The sequence below is a fragment of the Mustela nigripes genome, chromosome 4, assembly GCF_022355385.1.
Source record: "Mustela nigripes isolate SB6536 chromosome 4, MUSNIG.SB6536, whole genome shotgun sequence".
NCBI classification, from domain to species: domain Eukaryota; kingdom Metazoa; phylum Chordata; class Mammalia; order Carnivora; family Mustelidae; genus Mustela; species Mustela nigripes.
The window spans coordinates 52,930,170-52,947,917 of NC_081560.1; the positions used below are offsets into that span (position 1 = coordinate 52,930,170).

The 17,748-nt window shown below is 44.7% G+C and overlaps 1 protein-coding gene across 2 annotated transcripts in view; it reads left to right on the top strand.

The window, feature by feature from the left end:
• The window catches only part of RAPGEF5 (Rap guanine nucleotide exchange factor 5), a 220,618-nt gene that overhangs the window by 188,207 nt on the left and 14,663 nt on the right, over positions 1-17,748 (top strand). For both annotated transcript variants that reach the window (XM_059396730.1, XM_059396731.1), the window contains exons 19-23: positions 3,116-3,238; positions 5,139-5,317; positions 10,655-10,745; positions 12,913-12,963; positions 13,765-13,852. In XM_059396730.1, coding sequence (XP_059252713.1) covers positions 3,116-3,238; positions 5,139-5,317; positions 10,655-10,745; positions 12,913-12,963; positions 13,765-13,852 — 532 coding nt within the window. The remainder of the gene's footprint in view (positions 1-3,115; positions 3,239-5,138; positions 5,318-10,654; positions 10,746-12,912; positions 12,964-13,764; positions 13,853-17,748) is intronic.

The following is a 17,748-nucleotide window of genomic DNA, read 5'->3' on the forward strand; positions in this document are numbered from 1 at the left end:
CTTCTTTTTTGGTGGATATGAGGCGATCAGGCTGAGAAACGTACCCTGTGCAAATTTAGTGGGAAAGAGACTCTGTATTGTTTCCATCTCTCTGGTGCACTTTGAGTATACCGTTCACTGGAAGAAAGGGACAATTATCAGCCTTCCCCATGTAAAATCAGCTCATAACTATGGTCTATGGGATGCCAATGAGGAGTAAGAGTTGGAAGAAATGTAGAACCCGTGCTGTAAGTTACTTTCCATTTTAAGTGTAAGAACATTTACACCTAAGCAGATGACTTGTCATTATTACCTTCCTAAAAACCTCAGCCTTGTGGTTGCTTTCTGCCTGGTAGGATCAGGCCTCAGACCTATATCCATAAAGAGCAGACCCTGCCAGATGGTGATGGTATCCTCGAGAGACACAGTCCTAGTCTGTTTCACGGAGCCAGTCACTGGCATGGTTCTTTCTAGGCGACTCCTGTTGTGTTTATAATTGAGGAATGTGTATAACACATGGGTTAACCAAAATTGCTTATGATAAAAATATTTTATGTAAAATCATCCACAAGTATCAGCCTACCAGAATACTAATCTTTGTCACTTCTGGCACTTACCACCACTTAGGTGCTGGGTAATTTACCTACGGTATCTCATTTAACATTCCCAGTGACCCTGTGAAGTTCAGAGAGGCAGAGTCCCTTACTGTAGCTTCCAGCAGCCAAGGAAGGGGAAGTGCTAGGACTCCAGGCTAGGATTCCAATATTATTGGCCTCAGAAGGTCTTGCACATTCCTTTCATTTGTATGTGATGAGGGGGCAAAGCAGAGGGAAACCTGTCTGACTCCAGCCTCTCTGCTTTGGAGTGTCCTTCAGCAGGTCACAGGTCCCGTGTCTGTGCATGACATAATTCTGCCAGTGAACTGTTACCAGCCAGCATCCTTGAATAGACAGTGAGACTGTCTTGGCTTTAACCCTCCCTTGGGAGGAGGACAATCTACCCTCTGGCTTCCTTGGAGCTCCTGGGTGATGGTAGAGATTCACACTCTTGTCTTCCATGCCCTCCTTCCTCACGCTACCCACAGACTTCTTTTCAGTTCCCTGCTATGCACATCCCGTGCGCTCTCCGACCACCAACCAGGACCTGCTTCAGAAGAGCAGAAGGCAGGCCTGAGCAGTGTCCTAGTACAGGACATGGGGGCTCTGAAGTATGTTCCCAGATGAGCCAGGTGCCATCCTGCCCTCGAGTGTTTCCACCACCAGCTCTCCATGCTGCCTGAGAGTTCCCTGTTGGAGTCCTAGCTTTCAGTGTTTTATCTCCAAAAGATTGCTAGTTGAAATGGAATATTATTAAGGGCAGGAGAGATAACATGGGGAGCCACTGGGCCTCATTCCACTTATGTATAGATGAGTTGCTCTTCTCAGAAGGCAGGCGTTAGAGCCCTGGATAAAAGGGTAGAAAAATAGACAGTGTTTGTCGGAGAGGGCCGTAGACAGCCTTGGGTACCCAGAAGGCAGTACCAGGGCAAGGGGTGCATTTAGGGAGAAAAAGCAGGAAAGGTAAAAAGCCAACTGAAAATATCCTTACATCTCCAAATTAGTGTGCAGAGATTTATGTCCGTCTTCCCAGCTCTTGGCTCTCCCGCTGAATGCCTGCAGAGTAGTGTGGCACCTGTCTGGTTCCAGACTAGTCAGGCCGCGAGAAACGTGAGCTTTCCTTCCCCCCCCAACCCCACTCAGTACTTGCACACGCGTTATTTCAGTCTGCCCTCATTGAGCTCCCCTTGTGTCCCACCCGGGGCTACAGGGACAATTTGTACCTTGACCTGCCCTGAAAAAGTCTGTGGAGAAGCTCTGAGAAGGTGTTTTGTCATTTGGTTTTTGTTTTTTGTTTTTCTTCTTCAAGTTAGGAAACCTTTTTATAACAGTAAAACTTGTGAAATGCCAAGAATTTCACAGTTTTGAAAGAGGAATTGGGGGCACCAGGGTGGCTCAATCATTAAGCGTCTGCCTTTGGCTCGGGTCATGATCCCAGGGTCGTAGGATCTAGCCTGGCATTGGGCTCCCTGCTCAGCAGGAAGCCTGCTTCTCCCTCTCCCACTTCCCCTGTTTGTGTTCCCTCTCTCACTGTGTCTCTCTCTGTCAAATAAATAAAATATTTAAAACAAACAAACAAAAAAAACAACAAAAGAGGAATTAATATTTGGAACCTCTTCATCCTGTCATGTCATTTATTTTTGCGAAGTCCCATTGTTTTTTGTCCAAGTTATTAATAATTTTAATATCATTAACTACTCAAATCCAACCCTTCAAATGGGAGAATTTTTTTTCAAGTAAATGCTTAGCCAACATCAGCTCAAACTCATAACCCCATACCATGTGCTCTACTGACTGAGCCAGCCAGATGCCCCTGGAGAATTTGTACTTTAATTAGAAAATATCAAATATTTTGAAAAGATGCCAGATAGTTTTTAATAAATTCAACAGTGACAAAATATTTAAAGTTTTGATGGAATTTAAGGAAGTGCCATTACCAGACTCGCCCCTCTTTGTATAGGTAAAGCAACAAATACTTGAAATAATCATCCACCATGGGACATAAATGAAGTAACTTTTATTTTTTATTTCTTGTTTAAATTTTTATCACTTCCCACAGGCATTTTAATAAAATTTGTAAGTGTGTGTCTGGGACGAGGCTCGTTAAACATATTTCCTGTGAAAACCATGTCTGTCTTTATTGAAGTACACCATGACATTTCTTTTGTTTGTTTTTATACTAACCTGCTGGCACACTAATTCTTACCAGAAGCCAAAGTGATTTCAGGGCTTTCGCTTTCATTACGCTGTCTGCTGGGGCAGTGTTTTATAATCAGATCTGTGGATGCGTGCACGTGTGGTGGGGGGAGGGGCAGGCTAACTCACTGAAGTATCATTGATCACATTCTACTGTTTCCAAGGCTGTTTCCCAAATTGATTGTAACTCACCAAAGATGAACGGACCAGGAAAAATATTAAGCGCACTCAGACAAGATTACTTTCCTAATCTGGGCTTCTAGTGGCTTTCTGTGGTCAGCCAGTTCAGTGCCAAACATTTTGGGAATTACTGAGGATCCTTTTGCTTCTTTCTGTTGGTTTAGAACCCATTTGCAGAAAATGAGGAATCGCAGCAAAGGTCGATGAGGATTTTGGGAATGAACACTTGGGATCTTGCTCTGGAATTAATGAATTTTGATTGGAGTCTCTTCAATTCAATTCACGAGGTAAGTAAGGAGTGAAAAGATAAAATAAATGCTAGTGCTATTTTAACTTTGCATTCTTTTTTTGAAAATAGATTAAATCATAGTTGAGATAGTTAAGATTTTATTTATTTATTTGACAGAGAGAGAGAGTGAGAGAGGGAACACAAGCAGGGGGAGTGGGAGAGGGAGAAGCGTGCTCCCCACTGAGCAGGGAGCCTGATGTGGGGCTGGATCCCAGGACCCCAGGATTATGACCCGAGCTGAAGGCAGATGCCTGATGACTAAGCCACCCAGCCACCCCTAACTTTGTATTTTTTTAAAAGAGTATTTGTACGTGACTCAGTTTTAAAAAGATCCATCATCTCATGCTGTAGTTCTGCGTAGGATGCCGTAGCCCAAAAGATATTTGGGGACTTTAAATACATTAAATACAAACCTAGCAAAGTTAGACACATGATCATGCTTTATGTGCTCCTAATATAATCATATGTGTACTGTAGTATAAAAGTGCTATATTTTTATATGTTTGAATACTTATGTATTTGCATAACTATGAAGATCTAATGGAATTGAAAAGCCATTTTACATTTGACAACTTTGATATTGATACTTTAATTTTTTTCCATAAAGTTCGCAGTCTTGTACAGAATCGTATTTATGCACGTACACATAGTCATTCTTTTCCTCTAGAACATTCTAAACATTTAGACTGTGCTGCAAGACTTAAAGTACTTTCTTGAAACTTTGGAGATAGACTTCAAATCTTTATGTCCATCACCCCTCCCTTGGAAGACAGCTTAAACATTTATAAAATGATAGAGTAGAGTAGGGACAAAATGCTATTGACAATTAAGGAGTAAATGTAGCCAGTGGAAGGGCTCACAGGAATCAGGAGATGAAAAATGAGACCTTTCTGTGCAACCGTGTGTTGCCTTTGCTTTGCCATGTAGTGACATTTTTCATTACAATCAGCCTTTCCTTCTGAAGAAACTCGTGCCCAACTCGGGGGCTTGAGTTCTCCTTTCAGTTTAAAGTGTCCTCCTCAGAAAAATGTCCTCCTCAGAAAAATGTCCTCCTCAGAAAAATGCCCACATTATAATCTAAATCCAAGCAAGTCGTGAACTCCTTCAAGCTAAACGATGTGCGTCTTACGAGATGTGACTGGAGCAGGCTGTGTCACTGCTTGTACTGCTTTCTTAGGGGAGCGGGGGACCCCTCCTGTGAAGTGCACACACCCTTTCATTTAAAAACACATTCCTTCTGTTGCTCTGCCTATGATCAGTCTGGATAAAGAGTGGCTGGTCTTGCTACATTTTGTAAATTTTGGACCTTTCCCTGATCTCACTGTCTTTCTGTTCATGATTTTACTCTGTCTTTTATCCATGGTTTTCAAAGAGCAGGTACCCAGACCAGCATCAGCAGCACCACCTGGGGGCTTGTTATAGATACGGGTTTAGGACCCACAGACTTATTGAAGGAGAAAATTCAGGGGCTGGGGCCCAGAGAGCTGCTGTAACAGGCCTCCAGGTGATCCTGATTCACTCTACAATCAGAGAACCCTCATGGAGAGAACCTACCTGTACTAGTAACAATCATTTCCACTTGCTTTTCCCAGTACACCAAGTTCAGGAAGTTTGGATTTGATTCAGCCTGTGATTTAAACTTCAGAACTTCTTAGAGTTTCATGTAAAACTGTGTCATCTGCACATTCTAAAAATAACATTTTTTTGTGAGGATTCTAAGTGAACATTATTTCACAAGGCATCTCTAACCCTGCGTTGTGTCCGGTTGGATCTATTGTTATGTTCTCATAACACATGATGAGAGTGGCCACCTGAGGCAGCTCTTAACCATGGACTGACTTCTGTATCAGCTTGTCTCTGCTAAAAATAAATGCTGGTGTGCACCTGTCTTCCTGCAGCAAGAGCTGATCTACTTCACGTTTGGCCGACAAGGCAGTGGGGAGCACACGGCGAACCTCAGCCTTCTCCTGCAGAGATGCAATGAAGTCCAGCTCTGGGTGGCCACGGAGGTCCTGCTCTGCAGCCAGCTGGCCAAGCGAGTGCAGCTGCTGAAAAAATTCATCAAAATCGCTGCACAGTGAGTTTCCGATGGTGACTAATGCAGTTCTTCTGGTCTCCTTGAGAGAGTCCATTTTTTTTCCCTTTGGGATGATAAGAGGGGTTAGGAGGTAAAAGTAAAATACAGAGTGAAGTGAGCAAATGATTGAAAAGGTCTGTTCTGGAATATTTATGTCTTTGCATGTGAGGGGGTTACACTTTGCCATCAGTGTCCATACCAGACTCAGGCCCTCTGCTCTGTGCTGCAGAATGAGTGAGCAGCCAGCACGCACATGCTCCGTCCCGCAGCTGACCTGTGGTGTGCCTGGGGAGCTACAGCAGGCAGGGAACACTGGGAAGATGACGTGAGGGGGGAGAATCCTTGCAAATTGGGTGCATTCTAGGATCCTATTCTTGGCTGCTTGATGCCCACTGTGTGGACTTTGCAAAATCCTCTGCAGGCCCAGCCCGGCTGGTCCCACCTGACCTCAGAGCCTCACCCTCTGGGCGCGCTCCACGTCACAGCCGCTCCTACTGGCTGTCTGTCCCGGGCATGCCGTCCTCCAGGCCTGCACACGGCATTGTTGGCTCTGCCGAAATGACCACTTCCACCATGCAGATTGCTGCGTTCTTTAAGACCGAGGTCAAAAGTTACTTCCTTCTTGAAGCCCTCTCTGATTTTCGGATGCAGGGCTAACTACTCCCTACCCCCATGCTCCCTCACACACATGCTTATTCCCTTTTAACTTTTTCTTTTATTACATTTATTAAACTTCTCTGTTTGTATAGAATCCCTTCCCTTGCCTGTGTTAGCCTCCAGAGGACAAGGGCCATTACTAATCAAACATTGTACCTGATACGCCTGATGCAGAACTTAAACAGCAGTGACTCAGTAAAGGTTCATTGAATGACATTTTAGTAACTCGCTGAGAGCTTCCCTTAAAATGCCAGATTAGTATCCTGAGAGGGCTCTTGGGGACAGCCTCCCAACGGAAGCAGGCAGCAGGAGTCAGAATCTCTCCCAGTTCCTACTATTACCCATTTTATTTCTCCTTTGTCTTCCCGAGTAGTTTCTACGTCAAACAGTTTTGGTGTGTGCATCAGTGTAACACGTTCAGGAAACTATGAATAATCACTTATTACTGGTACGGATCCTTGCAGGGAAGTATGGATTTCCATGGGGAAACCAGACCGACCCTACGCCCAATCCATGCCTTTGAGGAGTTTGCAACCTGCTGGAGGGGATACTTGGATACCTCAGATGGCTAGCGTGCAAAATAGAACGGGGGGTGCCTTATTCTGAGATTGAATTCTCCTGGGGCTTTGGAGGGGGAAAAGCTCGTATGCCAATGATGTGGAAAAGAAGGATGGGAAACATTTGTGAAGGACGTAGCATTCGAGGCCGTATTTGAATTCTGGGGGGGAACTGGACAGATAAGAGTTCGGAAGTACGTACTGTCCGTGGAGGTGAACCTCCCTGGAGGAGGAGGCAGGCAGCATACGGTCAGGGAAAGGGACCTCATCTGCTTTCACCAGAATGGAGTGTTCTTTGTACAGAACTGTTGGGAGATTGATCTGCAAAGGAAGATAAAAGCAAATGGTGAAGGACGGTGCATTTCCGATCAAAGAGTTTAGGCTGAACTGAGGAGCTAGGGGTTCATTGCCTTTTTTGTGCAGGAGACTGTCAGGATCAGAGCTGTCCTTAGGAAGATTGATGGGAAGGTAGCACATCGACTAAACTGCAGGCAAAAAGACCCCCAGATGCAGGGCATGTTGTTTACCTAGCAAGAGATAACAAAAGTACCCAACCTGGTGTTTGGTGCGACTGGAAATGGAAGGTGAGAGATTCGGCAGATATTCCTAAATCTTGGATAGTTTTTATGGTGAATATTCCTTTTTCTTCTTCTTCTTCTTCATTTGGCCAGTGCATTCCAAATGGCCTGTGAAATTCATAAAGGTGAGGCTCTTTTGGATCAAAAGCTTTCTTATAAATGCCAGTTACTTGGAGAAATGGGACATTAATGTCCCAAGGAGTAAAATGACACCACACAGCTTAGTTCCAGTATAAGATTATATCTATCCTCAGGGAAATGAAATATATTCACATCTTTTCCATATGGCCCCATGCTCTTGAATTATTTACTGTACTGGTCTTTCTATTCCTAGCCCATAGAGTAGAATGCCAACAGAAACATAAAGTTAAATTCCTCATAATCACACTAGTAGGAATAACCAAGGGAAAACAGTAATTTCCATGATCATGAAGTGTCTCCCCTGCCTAAGGCATCTATTTGCATATTCATGTTTCCTTCCTTCTCGCCCTCCCCACCCCCCACCTCTGTGGATTGAGTGGAGTTTATTTCCTCACACAGACAAAGGAGTGTTTGCTAAACCGGAATGTTTCAGTGTCAGTCTGTGCTTATCGTGGAATGAATGAACCTTGGTAACAAAGGATTCCAGACCGGATTGGTTTCCAATATTTGTACTCTTATCAATTTGTCTTCTAGAGAAAGTATTTGTTCTTTTTATAGGTTCAGAAGTTAGTTATATGTGCTTTTTTTTTTTAATTGTAAGTATGACTACAAAAGAGATCTGGGTTAGGAAAATTGTTTATGGAAGCTTAAAGATAAAAAGATGAGAATTCTGAGATTCCAGACAGATAAATGATACCAAATAAAAAGAGGTGTAATAAACCTTTTTAAAATGAATATTAATAAAACCATATCCCCAAAAAGTCTTGTTTTCAACGCCAGCAAATGCTGTCCGAAAGGCTTGCTGTATACTGGGTATTTGGGTGATGGGCAGAATATAAAAATGAATGGATATATCCTCTAGCTGTGAGGAACCTAATGTCTAGTGAAAAATCACAGGACCACGGGGCTTCCGTCCTGTAGTAAGTGAGACGACCTGGGAGTCAGAGAGAGCCTCCCACAGAGGTGCTTGTGGCCTAGGGGCGGGATGGTTCTCCCCAACCACAGGAGCCTCTCCACAGAGGAACCTCCCATCAGCACACCAAGCCTTAGAGCTGCCTCATGTCTGTTCTGGCTGGGAAAGAGGTGAGGAGACAGAAAGGGAAGCAGAGTCCAGGTAATAGATGCCTTTCGTCACCGATAATATACAAAAACAGTGGATTTTCTAAATCATTGACCCAGAGAAACATACCAAGCAGTGTCCACCAGGAGCAAGTTGGTAGAAAGCAGATAAAGGGGCCAGTTAGACTGAGTTTCCGGTCCCCTCACTGATCCGCAAGTCGCAGGCAGGGCCAGATGCCGGGCAAGGAAGACTCCGAGGGGTATAGCTCATGACTGCGGAGGCTCCGCGGTGAGGGGCCTCTGGGACAGTGTCTAGCCCAGATGCTTTGGACCCTCAGTGTGGAGGCAACAGTGCCTTTGCACATTCCACTCTTGGTGGGGATGGAGTTTGCCACATGCTCCCTGGTGGGGCCCTGTCTGCCCTGGAGCCCAGGCGCAGCTGTCCTTGGGCAGTGTGCAGCCCCCGAGGCTGGCCCTGGGAGCAGCTGTGTAGGGAGGACCTGCCAGGCACAGCCAACTATGTGTGTGACCTGGAAACAGCCCTATCCGTTCTCTTGTTTCTGAGCTAGATACTTTCCCCTACAGCCTGTGCCACCGGGAGGCCGCACCATTTTGGGGGACAGTTTTCAGTATGTGTCGAGAACATTTAACGTCGAGATAGCTTTGGACCAATCATGTCATGAATGACTGAATTTTAATTAGAAGCACCATAAATCCAGTTAAAAAGTATTATGCACGAAGATACTCTTTGTAGCCCTCTGTATTGAATTGAATTGAGAATATCCTGAATGTTAACAATAGGGGAATAAGTAAGCAAATCATGAAACGTTTTTGATGAAGTTGTACAGCCATTTATGATGGTAGTGGAGAATTCATAATACACACTCTAACACAGTATAACTGAAAAGGCAGGACTCGGGAGTTACACATCCACTGTCCCCAAGTTCCTCATGAGCCCAGTGGGGATGTGGTGGGACAGAGGGCGTTTGGCACAAGCTGGCACTTTTTCTGCCCCGGCTTGCTGTTGCTCACTTTCATATGACTTCATATTTATCATGTTAGAGGAATTCCTTAACCTTAAAAACTTGGCTCGGAGAAGTGTTTTTTTGTTTGTTTGTTTGTTTGTTTTAAAAAAAAACACTGCAGATAAAGGAGTGTCTGGAACCCACAGGCTGCCCTGGCTGACCTGGGAGGCTAGGCCCCTTCCGCAGGCTTTGAAAACCAGTGGACTTTTGACCGATTAGATTGAAGGGCATGACTGACGTAATGCAGAACAGATCATCTCACAGAGTGAATGGAGCTCAATGTGATCTTATTTTGCATTTTATTTCCTCCTTTCTCCTCTAAATGAGAAATATGGAATGGGACCCCCACAACACGTGCCATATTTTACATAGACCTATAGGACAGTGTCTGTATGGCGGATAGCGAAGAAAATTCATCTGAATGTTGAGGGAGGGGGAGCTTGAACCAGTGAGGGGAGAGGGGCTTGTCTGTCGAAGCGTAATGACAGCATCCTAGGTACAGAGAGATGGGACAAGAGAACTATTATAGTAGGAGTATGCTAGGGCGCCTGGGTAGGTCAGTTGGGTAAGTGCCTTCAGCTCAGGTCATCCTGGAGTCCCAGGATCGAGTCCCACATCAGGGGCTCCATGCTCAGCAGGGAGTCTGCTTCTCCCTCTGACCCTCCCCCTTCTCGTTCTCTCTCTCTCTCCCCCAAATAAATAAATAAAATCTTTATTTAAAAAAGAGTATGCTATATTAAAAGAAACATGAATTGAAGAGTTTTCGGTTGAAATTGTAGATGCATCATCCAAAATAGATTTTTTATTAATTTTTTAAAAATATTTTATTTATTTATTTGTCAGAGAGAGAGAGAGAACACAAGCACGGGGACCAGCAGGCAGAGGCAAGAGAGAGAAGCAGGCTCCCCGCTGAGCAGGGAGCCCGATGCGGGACTCCATCCCAGGACCCCGGGATCATGACCTGAGCCAAAGGCAGACAGACACTTAACTGACTGAGCCACCCAGGCATCCCCAAAATAGATTTGTTTAAAAGGAGGAATCTTTTGAGGTGTCCAGAGGGTGTCGAAGCACAATCTTTGCCTAGAGGGAAAAATGAGCCGGAATGTTTGGAATCTGTTACCTGGTGAGGAGCAGCAGAGCGGACACTGCCAAGCCCCCCCAACACACACACAAAGGCATTCAGTGTGTGTTGGCCTTGGAGTCCCATGCCACCCTGGACGTTGAACTCTGTGGCCTAGGAGAGCCTTTGCATCTTTATCTTTTGCAGCCATCTGGCAAAAGGATGTTGCTCCAAGTACCTGTGCTTTCTTTATTCCGTAGCTGCAAAGCCCAGAGAAACCTGAATTCTTTCTTTGCTATCGTGATGGGTCTCAACACTGCTTCTGTGAGCCGGTTGTCGCAGACCTGGGAGGTGAGCCTTGGGGGTCTACATGGAAAGGGGGAGGGGAGGGATAAAGAAAACTGAATGGGAAACGTTCCCGTGAAAAGCCGTTCTTCAAAATCAATTTATTTGCATTGTTTAAATGAGGTAAGTACTACTAGGAAAGAAAAAAGTTAAAAATCTATGTGTCAGGTTGGACTGTTTTAATCAAATCATCTTCAGAATGGCTCTATTAGTTATATAAAATCCAATACAAGAAATACATATTTTCATACAGAGAACATACATATATGAAGGAGGTAAAAATTGTAAAATGCTCCACAGCTCGTTTTCTGCTTTGCTGCCGTGCTTGTGTGGTTCCAGTCCCATGCTGGTCCTTTCAGAAGTGGTGACAGGTGTCCAGAAGCAGATTTGCTGAGATGCTAATGGATGTAAGCTTCCAGGCCTCTGTCTTGCAGCCCCCACCCCCCAGCAGTGTGTTCATGTGGATGATGTATATCTCTGTAAAATTTGCAGAAGTACAGTAGTTTTGTATTCTTATTTTTTAAAGAAGGCCCACAGTGTTCAGTTTCAGCCCCTCCCCAGTCTGGGCTCTGCCTGTGTCCCTGTTGCTCCGGGAAGGCTGCCTGCATTCTCAGATGGAGAGGCCCACTCAAGTCAACTCAAGTTCTGAGACACGGACTCAGCTCTTCCCACATAGGCCCTTAGAGTCTGTGTCTTAGAACTTGAGTCCCTGAGTGTGGCCAGACACAGGAAAGAGGGCTCCGGCCCTTCCCCTGGCCCCATCACCTGTCTTTGGGCTTCTATTTGTCTCCCTCTGTTCCTGTTGATGACTGGCTACCTCACTGCGTGCACCATTTCTCTCCCTCAGCCCTGCTCTTTCACCATCAAGCCTGCCCCCTGATGGCCCTGACCTGCGTGTGCTCGTGCGTTCTCCTTAGCGTCTCTGCGTCTCTCTAGTCCCCTCAGCCTCACTTCCTGTCACTACTCCATTCTCTCCGTGGCTCCCGATTCTCACTCCTGCAAGACAGGCCGACTCTCTTTTTTCTGACGTGAGATGTCAGCACAGGGCTCCGAGCAGTGTGCTGGGGTTTCACTTTCTTTGCATCAGGCGCCATTCTCCACTGGGAAGCACGGGGGTGACCTGAGGGTCAGGGTCAGTGCTCCTTAGAGGGGTGCCAAAGAAAAGGAAAGAAAGGCCTGCTTGCCCCGGTTAAGCAAACAAGACGTGCGTGCGCATCATAAGGTGAAAGGAAGCGATGCCACAGTCCATCAGAGCTGGAGGGACACTAATGGCCACCCAGGGTCGGAGGGGCATGGAATTTGAATTAAACCTGGAAAGAAGCCTCGATGTGTAGAAATTGAGAGGAGAAAGAGTTCAATTCAATTCAAATAGTGTGCATTTCGTGGGCATGTAGATGGCCTCCTATGTAGATGGCCTCCTATGGGCAGGGCCCTGAACATCTGTCCCATGGTGGATCCAGAATGGGCTGGACCAATTAGAACAGAGGATGTGGTGATGAAGGAGATACGGGACCAGTTCAGGCTGGACCCCAGGAGGGCAAGTGGAAACTCACCCCAAACCACCCAGCTGGAGCAGGGCAACGTGGGAATTCGAATTCAGACCCACTGACTACCCTGGAGAGCCGGTTTCCACCCTCTGTGACTTCCCATGCCACCTGCTGGTGGGGGTGGTCCTTGCAGCTCAGCTCTCCTGCCCATTGGCAGGCAGGCTGTGTCCGTTAGGGTTTTTATGGCCTTTCACCATTTAGCCCTCTGCTGTGAAATGCAGTTAGATCAATTCGACAAAAAATGCTAGCCAATATTACTATTTCCCACTCAGCAAGACGACGCAAGAAGACAAGAGCATTCGCCAAAGGTGGGATCTGGAACAGAAATCCTAGTCTGTATTAAAAAATCACCAGCGTGTGGAATGTCTAATCAGCTGGATTCCTGAGTCACGTAGCCATGACCTATTTTAAACTGTTTTTAGCAACATTCCCAAGGAGTGTCACATTAAGGAATGAGGAAGATTGCGTAGTGAGAAGCAGTCAGGGTAAACCAAAGGATAGAGGTGTTTGTGTTCAGATACGTGACATGTGGAAGTTTAGCTTAATAAACGTTGCCCCCTTGGTTCCTCTGAAAGTAACAGACTTCTTTGACCTTTCTTTTTTGTATTTTGTTTGTTTGATTTTAGAAAATCCCTGGAAAGTTTAAGAAACTTTTCTCTGAACTTGAAAGTTTAACAGTAAGTAGTGAGCCAAACGGGACTTACTCTTCAAATTAATTGATAGTGCCGAATTTCTGTTAGATTGCCTTGTTCATGACCCTCTACCGTGTCTGGTAGCTTAGACTAGATCACTCGTACCTGAAACTGTAGCTTTCCTTCCTACAGAAGGAAGAAGTTGACAGTAAATGCTTCTTCCTCTCCATGGAGAAAGGTAGTGAGAATGGTCCTTTTGACATGATTTGCAGAGTGCAGATTTTTAAGTATATAGTCCATTTCAACGTCTACAAAATTAATTGGTATAAATGGAAGGTGCAGTGTCTTATGCATGATTCTTTTTTCCTTTTTCTCCTTCGTACCATTTCTCAGGTTTAAATTTTTTAAAATGTTGAGTTGCTTTTCAGAACACAAGAAAACAGCATTCTCTTATTTTTCTGTGCATTGTCCATGCATTATGAGGAAGGTTTTTCTTTGCATTGTACCTAACAAAAGACTTTGGGGTTACCTCGTGATAGAAATTATGCAGAGGAAACTGTGCTTAAAGAACCTATTTGAGGAAAATAATAAGGCAATCAAAAGGTGCCTCTCTTTTGCAGTCATTTCCTATTATTGTAAACCAATAAGTTGACTTTTATTCATTGCCTACATTTCCTGCCCTAATTTAGTGAGTTTATTCTCCTAGGAAACCTTTATCTACTTTGTTCTGAAGAAGAACCTCTTGATATCTAAATCATGTTCAAATTGTATAGCAAAAGTGGATTTAGAATTGTTTCTATAGCACATTGATTTTTCTTTCTCTTTGTAATCTGCTTGGTTCGGCAGGATCCTTCCCTGAATCACAAAGCCTACAGAGATGCATTCAAAAAGATGAAACCACCCAAAATCCCATTCATGCCCCTGTTGCTTAAAGGTAACAATTGTCTTTCCTTTATGCCATCCAATTCCATCCGCAGAAATGTATCCCTCTAACTGTACAGGGCCAAAAAAAGAGCAAGAGAGACTCTTAGTCTACTTCTTCAGAGTAATTTTGACATTGAGACCTAACCATGTTTGTTTGAGATGGGTTTGCGAGTGCTCAGTTATTTCTGAGGTCACTGAAATACTTAATTGTTTCAGAGAGATACCAAAGCATTTTCACCTGACTCACAGAACTTGGCACTGGACACCTGTGCTTTTATTTTGCTCTGCTCTCAAGTGCAGGCTTACTTTCTTGGAGTTGACCTTCCACTTACTTCAGCCAGGCTGGGAGAAAAAACCCAGAGAGAGATCACACTCCGAGTTTGCAGCTTAAATTTCGGAGCGCTAACTGCCAGGCTGCTGCTGTGTGAGAAGTACCTATGGTCAACCCCCTGGCAGTAAAGTCTGTGACAGGGGGAGAAGGTGCTGTCTTTCTAGGAGTGGCATTCAGGAGAGTATGTGACAGCTGCAAGCTGGTCCGCTGACTTTTCTTCTGAAGAGCCCCAAATAATTCATCCCGAAACACGTTAGTTAAATTCGCTAGTGAGATCTCAGTAGTCTCTTTCAAACCAAGAGGGTTCATTCAAAGGAAGTTCTTTTGAATCTGGCCTGTGCTACTAATATTCAGTATATACCCTACCTATGTGCTTTCCAGGAAAAAGGGATTTGGTCTTTGTTTTTGGAGCCATATTTTAATACTTTCCAAGGGGTTTTATAGGAAGACTTTATTATGTAGCCTTCGCCTTTCAGAGGCTTGTATTTTCTGCTGGGTCTGGCCCCAGTGACTAAACTCCGACATACTATTCTGGAAATGGGCTGCCTGGAAACCGGATTGCTGGAGGGCCCTGCCATTCTCCTCCCAGCCCACCCCAACCCCATCACTGCCCCCACTGGCAAAGATTCCTGTATTCCCTCCTCAGCCTCTCTCCAGAACAGGCAGAGCTTGCAGAATCACTGAGAGGCTCTGAGCCCACCACTCCTCATCCACTCTGCATCTCGTACAAAGCAAGAATCTTCCTGAAACAATACTCTGTTAGCACAACTGAGGCATGCAGATGCTTCGTTCAAACTGACAAGATTCTGCTAAATGTAAATGGATGGAATAGGGAGAGATTGTAATGCCAAAATAACAATTTAAAGGTTTATTCAGGATTACAGTTTTTATTTGCAAAAGGAAACGTTCTCCTGTGGAGAGTGGGGGGCGGCAGGTGGAAAGTAACAGAATCCTTTAGACACAAGTGGGAAACAGGAAATGAGGACAGATCTGGGAGAGAAACGAATCTTAAGCAGAAAAAATTTTGAGAAAAAAGTTTTTAGGTAATAAGAAATTAGTTGACAGTGTCCCTTTAGCTTAATTAGATATGAGCAGTGCTTTTTGCTGAATGTTTGTGATTTTCCCCAAAAAATATTTAACGCAGTCAAGTGTCTCAGACTTACATCTTAGCTTGGATGCAATTTTCTGCTCTACTGAGTTTATCTAGACCTCTTTGTTGGCAGCAAAACAAATTTCCCTTTTTTCTCTGCAAATACATTCACTCTAGTAAATTAAACATTTTTTTTCTTTTTTTCATTAGAAGCTTTCTTGAGTTTAAGCACTTAGTTTTCTTTTTCAAATATTTTGTCATTATAAAAATAAACATCATTACACTTTATTGTTTCAAATTACCATTTTTATCTGAAATAATTTCCAAAGGAATATAGGGTGAAAATTTAAAATATGTGTATATCATGCCTAAAACAAAACATTTTGGAAAAAAAAACAAACGTCAATTTGGGGATTTTTTTAATTGCAAAATTTTTTTAAAGTTGAGATAAACTACTTTAGAACAACCAGCCTTTTAGTGAAAACTCACCCCTCTCCCCCTTGTTCCTCCCACTTTGGGTTGCTATTAGAGAAAAAGGACCAAATTGAACTCCTTGGGTGTTACAAAGGATTAGGCCTCCCGTGTTTCCTTTTGTGAGCCGGTCAGTTCCCAGTAAGCATGCAGATTACCAAGTGAGCACTTAACCTCAGGGTCCTTCTTCATCAACTTTCCTGTTGAATTCTTGCCTTTTGATCCATCCCCCTACCCCCATAAACCCCCTACCCCCCGCTGTGGTGTGGAATCCATTCAGAAAGTGGATGAATGGGAAACCCTAAATAAGTGTAGGGGCAAGGATCCCGCTCAGCTAGAGTCAGAAGCAGCCCAGCAGTGTGTATCATGCGGTGTTTGGGGAGCCGGTAGTCCTTTCCAGCAGAGTGACTATCAACAGGTGTGGGAGTGTGAACTGAGGTCCTCTAGGGGGTTGTGTGTGTATCTCAGAGCCAGGATGATGACTGCAGATTTGCAGGGGCTTTTAAATCAAAGGAATGTTAGGGTGCTTGTACATTTCTTCCTCCTCTTACTTGTCATCTCCAAATGGAGCCGTTTCCTCCAGTAGTTCTATTATATGAAGTGTTTGGAGAATGTTTGAGTGTCTTCAGATGAACAGCGCTCATTTCCTGCACTCTGCTTGCTGGGTTCCCTGAAGTGCTTCACAACCCCAGACTTAACGTTCTGAGAGTCCAGGTCTCTCTCTCTTTCTTTGTCTCTTTTCTTTTTTTCTTTCTCTTTCTCTCTCTCCCCCTCCCTCCCTTCCTTCCACTTACTGGTTTATCTTCCTCCTACCTTCCTACCTTCCTCTTCACACACCTGCCATTCACCTGCATCAAACCCTTCAGCCCCTTGAACCCCCTTCTGGGTGGCAGCCCTTTCCAGCCTCTCTCCCCCCACCTGGCCAAATGCACCTTCCCTCCTTTATTCTCAGGCCAGCATGAGCCTGGCCTCCAAGCCACTGGGATTAAGTGAGACCACCCAAGAAGACAAGAGACCTCAGGCTGGAGGGAAGAGAGGGAGCCACCAAGGGAAGACGTGGAAAGTTGCTGACATGCTCCCTGTGCCATAAATCTGGCAAGGCGGCTCTGATGGGTTTAAGAAATGCCCAAGTCTGTTCAGCTCGAGCTCCTGGAGAGATACAGTGGTGAGAGGAACCAGGCTCCCTGGGTTTGAATCCCGGCTGGGACGAGCAGAGTTGTCATCGTGAGCCAGAAGTGCATGGTCTTTGGCCCACAGTTTCTTCACACTCTGTCCTGCTGGGGCTATACCTTACAGTCTTTTGTTAATGCTCTTAATACAGATAAGGGCCCTTATTGTCATGAGTCCTCGTCATTATCCTTGGGAACACGGTGAGAGGATGACAATAATGTGACACTGGGGAAATGGACCAAGGGATTCAGAGAGGGCGTTTGTGACCTGAGGTCTCAGGGAGTTAGGGGAAGCTAGGCTTTTAGGTGGTGTGTGGTGTAGATAGGTGCACACGGCGTTTATTTGTCACACCAAAAAGGTAAGAGCTAACTGCATTGACGAGTGTCTTCTAAGTTTTTCTAAAGAGATTTATTTATTTTAGAGAGAAAAAGTGCACAAGTTGGGGAGGGACAACGGGAGAGAGAGAATCCTGAAGCCGACTCCCGCTGAGCAGGGGGCCTGACAGAGGGCTCCATCCCAGCACCTGGGATCATGACCTCAGCTGAAACCAAGTCTGCCGCTTAACCAACTGAGCCATCCAGGCACCCCACGATCTTTTTATTTTTTAAGTAATCTTTACACGCAATGTGGGGCTCAAATGTAAAACGCTGAGGTCAAGAGTTGCATGCCCTTCTGACTGAGTCAGCCAGGTGACCCAGGACTACTGTCTTCTAAATATTGTGACATAGAATGAAAGCTTGTAGTTCTTTTTTTGAAAGCAAAGTCTTGAAAGATAATAAAATAACCAGAGAGTTTGTCAGATGACCGTATAATTGTGAATCGTTTTCCTGTTAGAACATCGTTT